The 14,556-nt window shown below is 40.8% G+C and overlaps 2 protein-coding genes across 2 annotated transcripts; one reads left to right on the forward strand and one right to left on the reverse strand.

Annotated features, from left to right (window-relative positions):
- The first annotated feature begins 260 nt into the window (after positions 1-260).
- On the forward strand, positions 261-3,965 carry ccka (cholecystokinin a). Its single transcript, XM_085803361.1, has 4 exons — positions 261-313; positions 2,192-2,271; positions 2,368-2,545; positions 3,175-3,965. Exons 2-4 carry the CDS (start codon positions 2,194-2,196, stop codon positions 3,312-3,314), a joined length of 396 nt encoding a protein of 131 aa, XP_085659487.1. The 5' UTR covers positions 261-313; positions 2,192-2,193; the 3' UTR covers positions 3,315-3,965.
- A 6,657-nt stretch (positions 3,966-10,622) lies between these two features.
- On the reverse strand, positions 10,623-11,708 carry LOC146972423 (C5a anaphylatoxin chemotactic receptor 1-like). The gene has a single exon (XM_085802604.1). It carries the CDS (start codon positions 11,544-11,546, stop codon positions 10,623-10,625), a length of 924 nt encoding a protein of 307 aa, XP_085658730.1. The 5' UTR covers positions 11,547-11,708.
- Between the last annotated feature and the right edge of the window lie 2,848 nt (positions 11,709-14,556).

Genomic DNA, 14,556 nt, shown 5'->3' on the forward strand with positions numbered 1-14,556 from the left:
CAGCACAATTAATGTCGTCGCCCTCGTCACCAGCCCTTTTCTCACTTTTTCATATAGTTTGCATTGCGGGGTGTATGCCTGTTCACTTGTGCGTTTGCAGTATATGTGTGCTTGTTTTGCGTCCTCACTTGCGTCAGTGGCATCGGTTTCTGCGCCACCAGCAGGCCCCTCCCCTCGGCCCAGACCCCTCCTCCTTCCTGTGTGTCAGTATAAAAACATGGTCTCATCTCTCTCACACACACTCACAGCCTCAACACAGGAGGAACCGAGCTCAGCATCTTCAGACTCTCGTGGTCCACACCAATAATTGCAGGTAAGGATTAAAAAACAACCTCATTCTGCAGGAAATTCATCAAGTGCTTTTATTTTTATGCACATATTCTATTCTTGTGAAGGTTAGGTTTTCTGTGAAGTGTAAATGCTGAAATTACTTTTTTTTTTTTTTTTTTTTTACAATTATGCAAATTCTAATATTCTAAGTAAAAAATATGAAATATACTTGAATATACTTTTTACCCTTTCATCAGTAACTGCAGCTCAGTAGGTTGTAGCTTTAAAATGAGATATAAAAGTAATAAACTGACAAGTATTGAGTTTTATCAATTAATGGCTACAATATAGTATAATTAATTCATGACAATACAAGCACTTGAGTTTTTTTGTTTTTTTTTTAAATCAAAATTTCAACCTGAAGACACAATCCATTGTATGTATTATATTATTATATTATGTTATTATTATTATATTATATTATATTCTGTACAAAGAAAATAATATTTTCCATGTATAGTGTAGTTTGTGGAGTGTGTTGCTCAATATTAATAACTTTTAATCAAATTAGTCTAAAAGGAGCAAATATTCATCTCTGCACAATAACTGAACATGGAAGCAATTTAGATACATTTTTTTTCCTGCGGAGAGGAGTGGAAGAGAGTGGAGAGGGCTTTCACACACATTACAATGACATATCATTACCAGCCCACTGAATAATGAAAGAGACACAATGACCAGCTGCTAACAGGGATTATATTAGCATCAACAGAATGACTATTTACTCCACCACTGTGTAAATTTAAACTAAATAATAATAATAATAATTCAAATAGCCTGTGGTACAGATTTGCAGTAATAAGTACATTGTTATTATCACATGGTTTAAAACTACAGAAAAAAACTACAGATTTTGATTTTCACATGCTGAACTGTTGTTATAATGTATTTATGCATAATTAGAGGGAACGCTGGACTCATCCAGGTTACTGTGGGATCTCAACAAATTGCTGTTGTAATTCTGTATACAAGGAGGAAAGATTATTCAGTCAGAAAAATAAGTGAGTTGAGAACACCACTACACATACTGTACGTCCAGATATCACTGCAGCAAAAGGACGGTACCTTCACTCTGTTAAAGTGAAAAAGTAAAACAGCGAAAAATTAGGAGCAACTGAAAACGGACGTGAAAAACAGTGAACAAATGTATCCACTAAAGAGAGAGAAAATATGAGAGGTCCATAGAGCCGTGCTGTGATAGTGGTGGTGAGACTGACAAAGAAAGTGGGTTTTTGAATGATTAGACACTGAAAGCCTCAGAGCAACTTGCCTTGCTGAGTTCATCTAATTGGATATTTTCCTGAATATTCTGGCACTAAGTGTAATTCACTGTGGCTAATAAGCTTCATTGCCAGACTCCAAGATAAATACAGCGTCAACAAATCAGTCAGTGTAACATTATACCACCTGTTCATGTGTTTTGTCCTTGTGCATTGCATAATTTTATTGCACTAACAAAGTGCTCAATTGACCTTTAAATTATAAGCAGATCAGAGATGTATAAAAAACAATTCAACTCCATTATTTTAATGTATTTATCCCTTCCTCTTTTTTTTGTACTGTGTATCTTTTGGAGCTATTATGAATATGAGAATGAAGAAAAAGGAAACATGAAGATGTGGAGAAAATTAGTGTGTTTCCTTTGGGATTCTGCCGATGTTGATAGTATTGATTCATCATGGTGTGCGTGTTTGTGTGTGTGTGTGACACACTACTATGTTGTTCTCTGTGACAATGAAGGAGTGCTTGAGCAAGACAAAATCATGTTTCCCTTCTGTTTCAGCTGAGCCATCAAAAGTTGATGTCTTCTTACATCGATTTGCTTCACTGAATCTAAACCTTCTTTTCTCTTTCTGTACAGTCATGAATGTAGGTATCTGTGTGTGTGTGCTCCTGGCTGCCCTGTCCAGCTGTTCCCTGAGTCTGCCTTCACAGTCCATGGTAAGAGACGCATACACACACACACACATAAAACATCTCAATTATGATAAAGTCCGTTATAATGTTTTACACAGTTTTATATTTCTTATTGTCCAGCCACAGAGAGCCGAGGGTGAGGCTCTGTCAGACAGCCTTCCTCCACCTTTACCCAACCACACACGCCAGGCGCGCTCGGCTCCAGCACCCCCCTCAGGGCGGCTCACCAACTACAACCAACCCCAGGAGGACGCAAACAGCCTGAACCAGCTCCTGGCCAGACTCATCTCCAGGAGAGGTGAGCAGTTGGATGATAGTCGAGCCTGACCACTGTCAGTCAGTAGACGGATAGAACGAGTAACTGGAGCGAAAGTCTTCCCCTGTAGTCATCTCATCTCATCACACACCGGTCATTCCTCTCCTCTCTCGTCTTGTTGCTCCTGGTCGTGTTATTTCTCTCTTCCTGACGTCCGTCCTTCTGTAATCAGTCATCACTCGTGCTGCGCCTGAGATCCACCATCTGGCATTTCCCACCCCCCTCTAGTTTCTTCTCTTCTGCCTCCATTTTCCATACCTCCTCCTTGTTCCAACCTTTATTTTTTTTTTCCACTTCTGCTTCTTCCTTTTCCATCCCTCCTCTATCCTTCCCTCCTTTACTTATCTCCCTGTGTTTCCTGACCTCACTCTCTGCTCCCTCTGTCGCTGTGTATCTCTGTTTCTTTTTCAAGTCAATGCTGTGTGACTGGGAGACATGCTGAGCTCACTGGGAATAGAAACAGAAGTCAGCAATAGTTACTTCAACTAATTCAGAGGTTATCCGTTATTATTATTATTACAGAGTCAGTGCAGGTGGAAAACGTGTAATGCTGACATGTTATGGCCAAGCAGAACGACATTTGTAATCACATCATGTCCTGTCTCCTCCAGGCTCTCCCTACCAGACCAGATCCTCCATCACCAGCAGAGCCAGTGGTCTAGCCCCAGGCCACAGGATAAAGGACAGGGATTATCTTGGCTGGATGGACTTTGGAAGACGCAGTGCAGAGGAGTATGAATACTCCTCCTAAGGCACGGCTTGCTTTCGCTGACGAACCTGAGTTGCAACCCCCAACACCGCCAACAAAAGCTCAGAAAGATAATGAGCCCTTTTCACACTGCACTTACTGTAACCCGGGGCTGACTCGACTGGATCCTGTACCAAAAGGACATGTCCTGCAATCTGAATCTCTATGCTGAACATAAGAGCACCTTCTATACTATTCCCTACAGTATGTCAAATGGTATTAAGTACTGAATTGTAAAGATAAGGACCAATAATATTCTGTATTGTTGTTATATACAAGAAAAGAAACTGAACAGTGTGTTGGTCCAGCTGTTAGTAGGTTCTACCTTCCCCAGCCTGTCTCTAGCTCTCAGACCCATTATTTCCTATTGAAGAGCTAAATCTTTAAAAACACGTCCAAACGGATCAATATGTATGATAATTTTATTTTTGAGTAAGACTCAACATTTCTGAAAACTGTAGTTTTTAAACACCGTCACATAAACAATCAATCATCATCAATGGTGCATTTTTATTATGGGATTATTTTCAGCAGTGGATTTGATACAGATACTGATTGGGTGCTCTAGTAAGTATTTACAGCAGTAGGGCAGTGTATGTGGGTTAAACTCGAAATAAACTACAACAGCAATGAAGGAACATTTCAACAAGTGCAACAGTGTGGCTCATTTTTGTGTTTTTGAAAAAACCTTTGCGGACACGCACATCACACCTAGAAAGGACAGGTGCTGAGTAGAAAAAGTCAAAGAATAAAGTAAGCAAAAACACTCGCAGCACATCCCTGCTCGAAACGTACGTCACAAGAGTGCAATAAAGTGCCACGCTACGAGTCCTGCAGTGCTGCAAGAATTTTTGCTTTCTTCATTTTTGTGTTTTTATAATATTTTTTTGGGCAATGACGGAGCTCTATGCACAGAGGAGTACACTGCAAAACACAGAAAACACATGTACATTGTTGGTTTTGGTCTTTTCATAAGATTTGTCGACACTATAAGAAAACAGGTGTCAAACAGCTAACAAAGGTGTCAAACAGCTAACAAAGAACTATCAGGCACAAATCTGCAAAACCTGCACCATAAATATTAATTTAAATGAGAAAAGAAATATGTTTTTGGACTCAAGTTTATGTCACTCAGGTTGGTGTTGGAATAACCGATCTTACTGATACTTCAGAATGCATCTGACGCCTTATATTGCCCCGTGGTGAGCCATTACAGTATAGTCACTAACCACAAGTGTCTATTGAACCAAAATTGGGTTTGAAGTCTCTATCTTTGATTTGTAATTCATTGCACATTGCACTCACCTGCAGCCCAGAGCTTCAATCCATTTCAACTTTACAAAATTGCACAGTAAAACATTTTTTTGTTTTTTTTTACCACTTGTAACAACAGAAAACACATACAACAACAGTCCTTGACAGCACCTCTAAAACAGCAGCTTTCCCCCTTCAACCCTGCCTGCTGATGGAAACCCTGGGCTAGAAATGTGCAGTGTGAAAAGCACAAGACATATTTTGGACATGTTACGAGACAACTTCGGAGTCCCTTGTTGCATAGTGGACTTTGGTGGCATGCAGTCAAAATCAGGAATACAAATTATGTAGATATGAGCAGAAGAGTGTTTCTGTTCTTTTCTGAAAAATCATTATGTATGTATGAATGTATGCACTCTTGAAGGTTAAGTAATAAATACTATGTTTATACCAACTTTCAGATCCAGTATAATTCAAAATAAAGATCCATTCTCTGACGTCAGCAGCATGACATGGTAATTCATTTGTTTACAAGCATGAATTTATTATATCTGGAGGGCGCAGCTGGTGAGCTGATCTCATGCAGCCACTGTCAGCATGGAGCAGCCCTAGAAGTAGAGAAATACTGGATGTCCTCCTGCTGTAGTATGTATGTGTGTCCATCCACATGAGCACTTGGTGAAATTCACCAGATTCACCTCGATTCCACAGAAGCAGGACATTATTAGTGTCTGTTGCTCGGGCTTTCACAGGATTAGCACTTCGATTAATGAGACAGTTTCCTGAACAGGAAATAAATGTAACTAATCCTGAAGTATCTCTCTTAAATTTCACTCAGTTAATACTTAAAAAAGATTAGTGTCAGCCATCTGCATTAGGCCTCATTAGTGAGAGTGTGTGCACATCGTTCTAATGATCTGCTGCCACTGACTGAACAGAAGCTGCTGTGAAGAACAACTTGGTCCATGTCCTCCTGGGAACTGAAACTAAACTTTGCTACAAAATCAGTGAGGGGATCTTGCCTGAGGCCTCCCAGTGGACTTCAGCTGATAAGTCATTTAAATCAAATGCTAATGAGGAACAAACACCTAAATGGTTAACATTAAGTGAAGAGTTCTCTGTTACACCAACATACACCAGTATGCTGGATTAAGTTTGGAAATACAACGTGTTGTGACTTGAAACATATTTTGCTTTGTTTACACTTTTTAGTTGACCATATAATTGCATTTAGTGTTGCCTTCAGTATTTGGAAATCAGTCAACATTATGTAAATGTGTGTAAAGAGCAGAACGGGTCCTTCTCTTTCTAACTTTCTCTTACATACTCAAAAAGAAAAGAAACAAATCAAATATCTAGCTCACAGAATGGTTTATCCTCCTGTCTGAGTCCTGTTTACTATCTGTCTCTCACTGAAGCTCTTACACAATAGCTCCAGTGGTTCATATTTGTGCGGCTGCTGTTAAAGCACATTAACAAACAGAAAATTGTTTTTTTTTTTTTTTCATTTTGTAGATTTTTGTTATTAAAAGGCTCACCATGCAAAAGAGCAAAACGAAAATGTACAACCAAAATGGTCTACAAATATACACATGGTAACATGGTATATGATGAATAACGTTATCCACGTTATCCGCTCCATGGATTGATTTCTCACCAGCTTCGTTGAAAACAAATGCACATGGAGGAGAGGAGTGTTAGCTCTGCCGTTATAGAAATAGCTTGCACTGACAATTAAAGGTAACGAACCTACTGCTTTGACTATAGGGATTATGGCAATGGGCCAATTTGCCAAAATGTTGAACTATCCCTTTAAAACTCAGGAACTCAGAAGATGAACCGGGGAATGAAACACTGGACAGAACACATCTTCGGTGTCATTCCCATCAGAAAACGGTGCTAGTTTTCCTTTACAGGTCTTTTGTAATCTTCTGTAAAATAGGCCTATTGATGATTTTTTTTTTGTACAATAGGCCTATAGAAGTTGGTGCTGCATTGTTTTAATGAATGTTGTGTTATGTAAGTGATCTTATATTTATTTTCTAAGTCTCTCTTTTACAGTAATGAAGTGTAACTTAGTTCACAGTGGCAACCCTGCTGCCATCACATCACATCAATACAGCTGTAGCCCATACACATGTGATTTCCTGTGTTTACAAACTAACACAAGTCTTACGAAATAAAGTCACATGCAAACAGATTTTGTTATGTCAAGAACAAAATAAGTAGTTATCACGAGAAAACGACAATACAGTAAAATAAATACATGGCCATTCTCAGCCTCTGAGGTCATTATTAGTCTTATGTTCAAACTTTAATGAATGTAGTTTCACATCATCATGCAATGCTGCAAATAGGTTCGAGTTAGAACTTGTTTATTTTATTTTTATTGATTAATGGTGAGTTGACACATCTATACAGTGAGTTTAAAAAGAGAGAAAAAGACAGAGAGAGAGGGAAACAGAGCAGAGGCAGTGGATAAAAAGAAAGACGAGAAGAGAGAAGTTGGCGGGGAGGGGGCAGTTTGTCTCAAAAGGCTTTACATCGCATCACAACAACATCCTCTGCCCTTAGACCCTCACATCGACTGAGGAAAAACCCACAGGGAAACCCTTTTATAACAGGGAAAAGACGGAGAAACCTCAGGGTGAGCAACAGAGGAGGGATCCCTCACCCAGGACGGGCAGACGTGATGTTGTAGGTATACACACAAGAAAACAGTTTGAGGAAAGAAGAAGAAAGAAGAAAAAAGAAGAGGAAGAAGAAGAAAGATGAGGAAAGAAGAAGAAAAGAAGTTTAAAAGAAAGATTTTGAGAGATGTTGTTTGAGAGGAAGAAAGAATAGGGTAGAAGAAGATGAAAGAAGAAGAAAGATGAGGAAAGAATAATAAGAAAGAATAGGAAAGAAGAAAGAAGAGGAAGAAGAAGAAAATAAGTTTAAAAGAAAGAAAACTAGCCTAGGAAGTTTGAGAGGAAGAAAGAATAGGAAAGAATAAGAAGAGGAAGTAAAGAAGTTTAAAAGAAAGAAAACTAAAAACAGAGGAAGTTTGAGATGAAGAAAGAATAGGAAAGAAGAGGATGAAAGAAGTGGAAAGAATAAGAAGAGGAAGAAAATAAGTTTAAAAGAAAATTAAAATAGAGGAAGTTTGAGAGGACTAAATGGTTTACGTTAAAGCGATGAAACGAGAAACGAGAGATGAACTAAGACATATAGCTATGAAATGACTTCGCCGCCCATTCAGCAACCCTGTCACGAATGAACTGAACTGCAGTTCTTCCCAGAATCTCATAATGAAGAGCAGGGTAGTGCTCATGCATGAAAAAGTGGTATGAGGCCATGAGCTGTGACATTCTGGAGATGAACGCCTCCCTCAGCTGGGGGCACACGTTGACAGCCAGGTAGTCTTTGAGGGTGGAGAACGGGGGGACCCCCCCCAGGTAGGAGGCGGCGCCCCCCACGGCCGAGAACACGGCTTCTCGGGCCGAGGGACACGCAACCAACACACCGGCCCCTATCAGCGCCGCGGCTGCCCCCACCTGCCACCAGGAGGACGGGGAGCCGGGTGGGGCGGGTTGCTGCTGGGGGGGGTCCCTGCTGTCTGGAAAGATGACCCCCTGCACAGCTGAGACCAGTCTGCCGACAACGCTACCGAAGATGGACATGATGATGATGTCACAGAACTTACTTTACTGTGACTATTCTTATTTATTTAGCTATTTTTTCTTTAGCTGTTTGTCTCTGCAGTTGTTTGCTTTGTGTTATTTATTTATTTGTGTGTTTTTCTCTCTAATTTCACTCTGTCGATGATAATTTTTTAGAAATAAACGCACTTTTTGTGTGTGTCTGATTAAACTCAGGGTGTGTGTGTGTGTGTTTGTTTCTAAGTCAACTCACCTTGTGTCTGTGTGACAACTAGGCCTACGTTTAGACATCAAAGGCACTCCGTGTGACGTAGCACTTCACAGACAAATGCGTGACGTCATTTGACGTTCTAAAGGATCTCGATGTCAGTTACGTCACCGAGGAGATGACGGAGCTGCGGGCGAACGTGCAGCAGGTAACGTTCCATAATGTTGCCTACGTCACACGTTCGCAACTGTCTGTTGACGTCTCGACGTTCAAAACGGCCGCGTAAACGTCACGTATGGCTTGCCATCGTTAATACATCCATGCTTGCTATACACGTAGGCTACCTAACTGCTTGCCTGTACAGGTAGGCTACCATAGACTGTAGGCCTGTAGTAGCCTACCGACAAGGAGATAGGAGAGGAGGAGACAGAGAGAGAGGGGTAGAAAGAAAGAAAAACGAAAGTAAAAAAAAAAAGGCGAGTAGAAAGGAAGGAAGAAAGTTAGTTCATTTAGTTTATTCAGTTCTCTTTAGTTAATTTTTCTTTATACAACTTTTTTTCTCTCCTAAACTCACAGATAGATAAGCCAAACCAAATTCTCTCTTTTCTTTTTATCCACTGACTCTGCTCTGTTTTCCTCTCTCTGTCTTTGTCTCAACTCACCACCAATCAATTAAAAAAAAAAAAAAATCAACAAGTTCTCACTCAAACCTAGACTCCATTGAAACTTTAAACAGTAGCCTAGAAACAAGTCTTGTGTATTGGTGTATTAATCCACGTTTATAGGTCAGGAGATATTTTGAGATTACTGTATAATGGGTGTGTATTGCACTGAACGTTCGTGTCAGAGTGTGAGACATCATCAAGAGTGGAACAACTTTTTCATGTGGCGGCTTCAGGACACTTGGGTCAGTATGGACAAGCAGTATGGAGGTATTTGGATGTTTCATAGTGTGTGTTTTGGACGATTCAAAAGTGATCTCTATCCGTCACCAATGTTGCCAGCCAGACTCCCCTGGAACTCCAAAAGCGTTTTGATAACACCGAAAGTTCTCCAAACCCTTCCTTGGCATGACGGTGAGTAGAAAGTTGGTGAATTATTGATTATGGGTGAAGTATCCCTTTAAGTTATGTGGAGGTTTTTGTGGTTTTTAACAGTATGACCTTGTGGACCATAGCTGTTTTATTTTTCCTGGGAAGTGTGCAATAACTGAGGTTCTGTTGTCTGTTTGTTTGTTTTTATTTTTAAAAATCTTTTCATGAGTGTGTGTGTACATGTACGGCACGCCTCAAACTGTCTATTTATTGTCCATGGCAGCCTTTACCATGCACCCGAGTCCACAACAAATTTCCCCCTGTAGGACAATAAAGTTTATTCTATTCTATTCTATTCTATTCTACTATATTCTATTCTATTCTATTATTCTATTATTCTATTCTATTCAGCCAGTATGCCAGCCATCACATCCATGGTACCGGTGCCGAGCAAAGCTCCAGAGCTGAAGGGAGGCTGGACGGCTCGGCGGCCCAGCACAGGGCGCTGTGTGGGGGGGAGAGGAGCAGGGAAACTCCGCGGCTCCGCTGTGCAGCAGTTTCACCGACGCGACCCCGCTCAGGCTGCAGCAGTGGCACCATTCATCCTACTAGACATTTCTCTACAACTTCAATGAGTTTAGATTATTTTAAGGTCGAAAAACTACGTGGTGGGGCTTGAAAAGACAGAGAGGAAGTGGAGATGGGACAAAACAAAAGAAAACATCAGGTAATCAAGTTTGACCGATGGAGAGAAAGGTTTCAAATCTTTCTCATTGTCTTTCAAATCGTAGCTAACCATAGCATTAACATAAATTAATATTAACTATATGCTAATGTTAAAGTAAGTATGACATTTGTTGTGACCAGTGTGTATGTTGCAACTGCATCTGAAAAGAATAGCCCCAGTGGTTCATAGTTGTGCTGCTGCTGTTAAAGCACATTACAACAAACAGAAAATAGTTTTTGTTTTCATTTTGTAGAATTCTTTTTTTTATTGAAAGGCTCACCATGCCAAAAAAAGCAAAATGAAAATGTACAATCGAAATGATCCACCGTGATTTAACAGCATAATTGTTACACAATCTTTTGAACATGATGTGGTTTCCACAGAGAGGAAAACTGAAGCAGTAGGAGTTTAAATTGTAAAGTTATGACGCAGGGGCCACATTTGCAGTCAGAAAGTGAATGTGCATAATGTGTTTCTCTTGTTCCCATCTTTGTGGTAATGAGATGAAAAGAAGTACAGGAACGGATTCAGACAGTGATTGAAAAAGTAAACACACTCCACAAACCTCAGCGTCTGGCTAATTCGGAGCAGGTCTTTTCTCTCTGTGAAGAGAGCAACCACGTACAGCATGTGGAGAATGAAGGGGAAAAAGGCCACGGCCAGGGAAACGGCGATGATACGAATTAAAAGCTTCGTAGCTCTGGGCTGTTTCCTATTGGCCGTTTTGGCTCGGCTGACCCCTCGGACAAGAAGCACGTAGCAGGTGAGCAAGGCCAGGTGGCTGAGGACCATGAAGCCGATGTAGACCGCCTCAAACACCGGCGTGATGAAGTGACCACCGCAGTAACGGCCACCAATCCATTCCTTCTTGGTCGTCATGTCTGTGAGTGAAAACACGACAGGAAGAGCCTCCAGGGTTGCGAGCATCCACACGGAGGAGATTATGAGCCGTTGCCAAGTCCGGGCCAGTCTGCTCCACTTCTGAGGATGAAGAATCTGGTAGTATCTCTGGAAGCCTATCAGCACCAGGATGTTTAAGTTGGAGCTGACACAGAAGAAGTAGAAGTAGAAGAGAAGCTGACAGACGGCGTAAGGCAGATGAGATCCAGCGTAGAAAACCAGCATGCCGAAGGCCAAGCAGAGCAGGCAGAGGAGGTCCGACGCTGCCAGGTTGAAGAAGAGCCGCTGAGAGATGGTGGAGCCGCGGAGATGCCGGCCGAGTTTTGTTATCACCAAGATGTTGGAGGGGATACCCAGCAGGCAGATGACCACAATCACACCAGCAACGAGGTAGTACCAAGGGTCGGGCACGGACTCTGAGGGCTGGGAGCTGGAGTTGGAGTCGTTGGAGGAGCTCCTGTTAAAACTCATGGTGGATGGACAGCGATAAGACTGAAGTGATGAGTTGTGTTGTGTCGAGCTCAGGCTGTCAGGCTGTGTGACCTCTAGCCTATGTTGTCTGTGAAACACAGCAACATATAGGTTATACAACCACAGCACAGTGGTTTGTGGTCTCAGTGCTGCTGCAAAATATCAACTGGTTCTCAGGCTGTAGGGGAGGCCGGGGGTGATTGTATAACACATTATTGTCTCAGCTCCTTGCAGAGTGTTCATGGAAGGGCTCCCCTTGTTTGTCCACTACAAATAGCAGTGCCTTAAAACTGTATCACAGAATTGATCATTTGATGTCAAAGTGCCACTGCTACAACCTAACCCACTACCAGGTTGTAACACAACGTGGGGTAAATTCTAACAGTGAGATTGAAGAACTAAAAACTGAGACCACACCACAATGTAAGTTTATTGTGCGTGTTCCAACACTAAAGCATCTCCCTATGGTTCAGTTCAACGACACTGCAGTGGTTTTTGGTCTCAGTGCTGCTGTGAAATATCAACTCAGGTTCTCAGGCTGTGAAACTCTTTATTGTGTTTCTTGTTTTTGTTTTGACCAACCAAACAAAGTAAAAGTGAGGAAGCAGAGGTTCCTGACACACTCAACACACACACACACACATCCCACAGCTTTATCGCAATCACATCTGGTGGTGGAGTCTCTGATTGAGTTTCCCATGAAACACTTTGTGCTGTGTCTTAGAGCCTACAGAGCTGCTACTGTGGCGAGTGTGGCGGTGGGCACCTATGAGGCCAAGGTGCACATCACTTGTTGTGCACTACTTACATGTGGAAAAAAATACCACAGAAACTGTGACAACCAGATGCAAACAGGTCTGATGTGGAACGTCAATGTAAACTGCTGTAGACAATTAGCACATAAAAGTGCAAAGATGTAACCTAGAGATCTAGACGCACCCTAGCGGCAGCAAATATATTTGCTCCGTAGGTAGGTCTAGAAACGAGCCATAGGAACTTTTTGAGTCTCGAAAGCCGAAGTCTACCGGTCGTTGCCAGACTATATTTTAATGATATAGTCATTTTAATGATATAGTCTGGCTTGCCAGGCTAGCAAAGATGAAATAAGTTGTCAAATAAATCCATATTGTAAACTGCACACATTAAGTTGACTTTTGAGATATTTTAGTTCATTTCTCTTTTTCTAAATTATTTGGTTATTTCTAACATATTTTACTTTATACTGACTTAGTAATGATTGCATTCAATAAATAAATAATTCATAGCTTTAGTTTTTATAGTAACAAGTGCACAAGTGGTTTGTTTTTGTTAATAGTTGTAGTTGAAGAATAAATAAGTATCACTAAGTCCCAGTGACCCAGTTTGACATGAAACAGCAACAGATCACCTCACTCATTGTGTATTTTGTGTGTATTTCGCAGAACGTAAAGTGTATCATACAAAGCACCAAATCAACATAACCAAAATATACAACCTTCCTCGTCGCTCTTGATGTTGTTGTAGTTTCTCTTTCTCATGCACACAACAGAAGATCTCCAGAGATGCAAAGACTGATTTGAAAGGGCTGAGTGCGAAACCTAAAGTGAGAGAAAAGGCCGTTTCATGACTTTGAAGTGAGAGGGTTCACGCGTCACTTCTCCTCGGGGAGTGATCAAATATCTATTTATCCCTATTTATCCACTCAACATTCAACTGGTGTGCGCTCCCTGCCTCATTACAAACACACACAAACATTTTCTCATACAGTAGGTTTCTCACATTGATGATTGTGTTGGTGTCAGAGCTGCACAACTGATCAATAAGTTAAGAGCAATATTCAACAGCAGCTTTGTTAGATTAAAGGGATACTCCAGTGTAAATTTAACCCATGGTCTAACGCACCATGAGGCCGAGTAGAACATCCCCTTGAGAGATGAAGTTTTCAGACTGCAAACTTCTCGAGTTGTAATGACTTCAGCACAGACAGCCAGACAGGAAAATACTGCCGTCTATGGAGCCAGCCAAGAGCCAACCGCGATAAAAAAAAAAAAGCCACCAATAATGCTCAGAACAGCACAATACTTTGTTAACACAGTACAAATAGGGTCACAGCACATAATACGAGGCATCAAACACCTGCTAGCTTTGCCTGGTTCCTATTGGAAAGATAAGAAAATAGAACTCACCGACTCCTGCAGCCGCTTCCTGCAGAAGAACAAGTTGATTACCGAATGCAGTAGAAAAAAATGCACACAAGCTTTGCTGACTGTGATAGGTCCGTTCATTTCCCTGTCAACACTCGTTAGTTATTGTTTAAGACAGCAGTATTTTGCTATCTGGCTCTCTGTGCTGAAGTCGCTACAACAACAACAACATCTCTCAAGGTGGTGTTATACTTGGTCTTACAGTTAGACCATGGGTTAAACTTATGCCGGAATATCCCTTTAAGTCACAACATTGTTTTGCATTGACAGCACTATATAAAAAAAAAATTATATGACTAATTTTTGTGATGGATGAGTCAGGCCAGAGACAGAGAGACTATTAGCTCCAACATGATTTCACATCAACAATGAGATACACAGTTTATCACAAAAATAAGTTGACACAACAAAAAGCTTGACCGCATGATGCAAGAGCAAATGGACCAATTTTGGAATAATAAATAATACAGGGTCATCAAATGTTTTTGACCCGTGTTTATCTTCTCGCATGATCGATATGCCTGGGTTTTTACTGCTCCCATGTGGACAGAGTGAAAAGTACACGTTCATGAGACGTTGAAATCTGAAAACGTATGCAAAACAAATAAACATTAATATTAAATGCTAATCTGGGGATGAAATAAGTATGTGGTGTGAAAAGAGATGCAGAGGTACATGTGATGTACATGGGGAGTGAAGATGACGCCATTTAAGATGGAATAAGTATTTATAGCTGCTACATATACATACAATTACCAAGACAAAATAATCAAAAATCAGCAGCTTGGTTTGAATGGATCTGTTTATTATTTTATTTTAAATACATG

This window comes from Trachurus japonicus, chromosome 16 (assembly GCF_045865225.1).
Source record: "Trachurus japonicus isolate A0001 chromosome 16, Traja_1.0".
Taxonomy (NCBI): domain Eukaryota; kingdom Metazoa; phylum Chordata; class Actinopteri; order Carangiformes; family Carangidae; genus Trachurus; species Trachurus japonicus.

Coding starts and splice junctions, on each gene's coding strand:
- LOC146972423 (XM_085802604.1), bottom strand. CDS start 11,546: ATGAGTTTTAACAGGAGCTCCTCCAACGACTCCAACTCCAGCTCCCAG.
- ccka (XM_085803361.1), top strand. CDS start 2,194: ATGAATGTAGGTATCTGTGTGTGTGTGCTCCTGGCTGCCCTGTCCAGC. Junction 2,272..2,367: donor GTCTGCCTTCACAGTCCATG/GTAAGAGACGCA, acceptor CTTATTGTCCAG/CCACAGAGAGCCGAGGGTGA. Junction 2,546..3,174: donor CAGACTCATCTCCAGGAGAG/GTGAGCAGTTGG, acceptor TGTCTCCTCCAG/GCTCTCCCTACCAGACCAGA.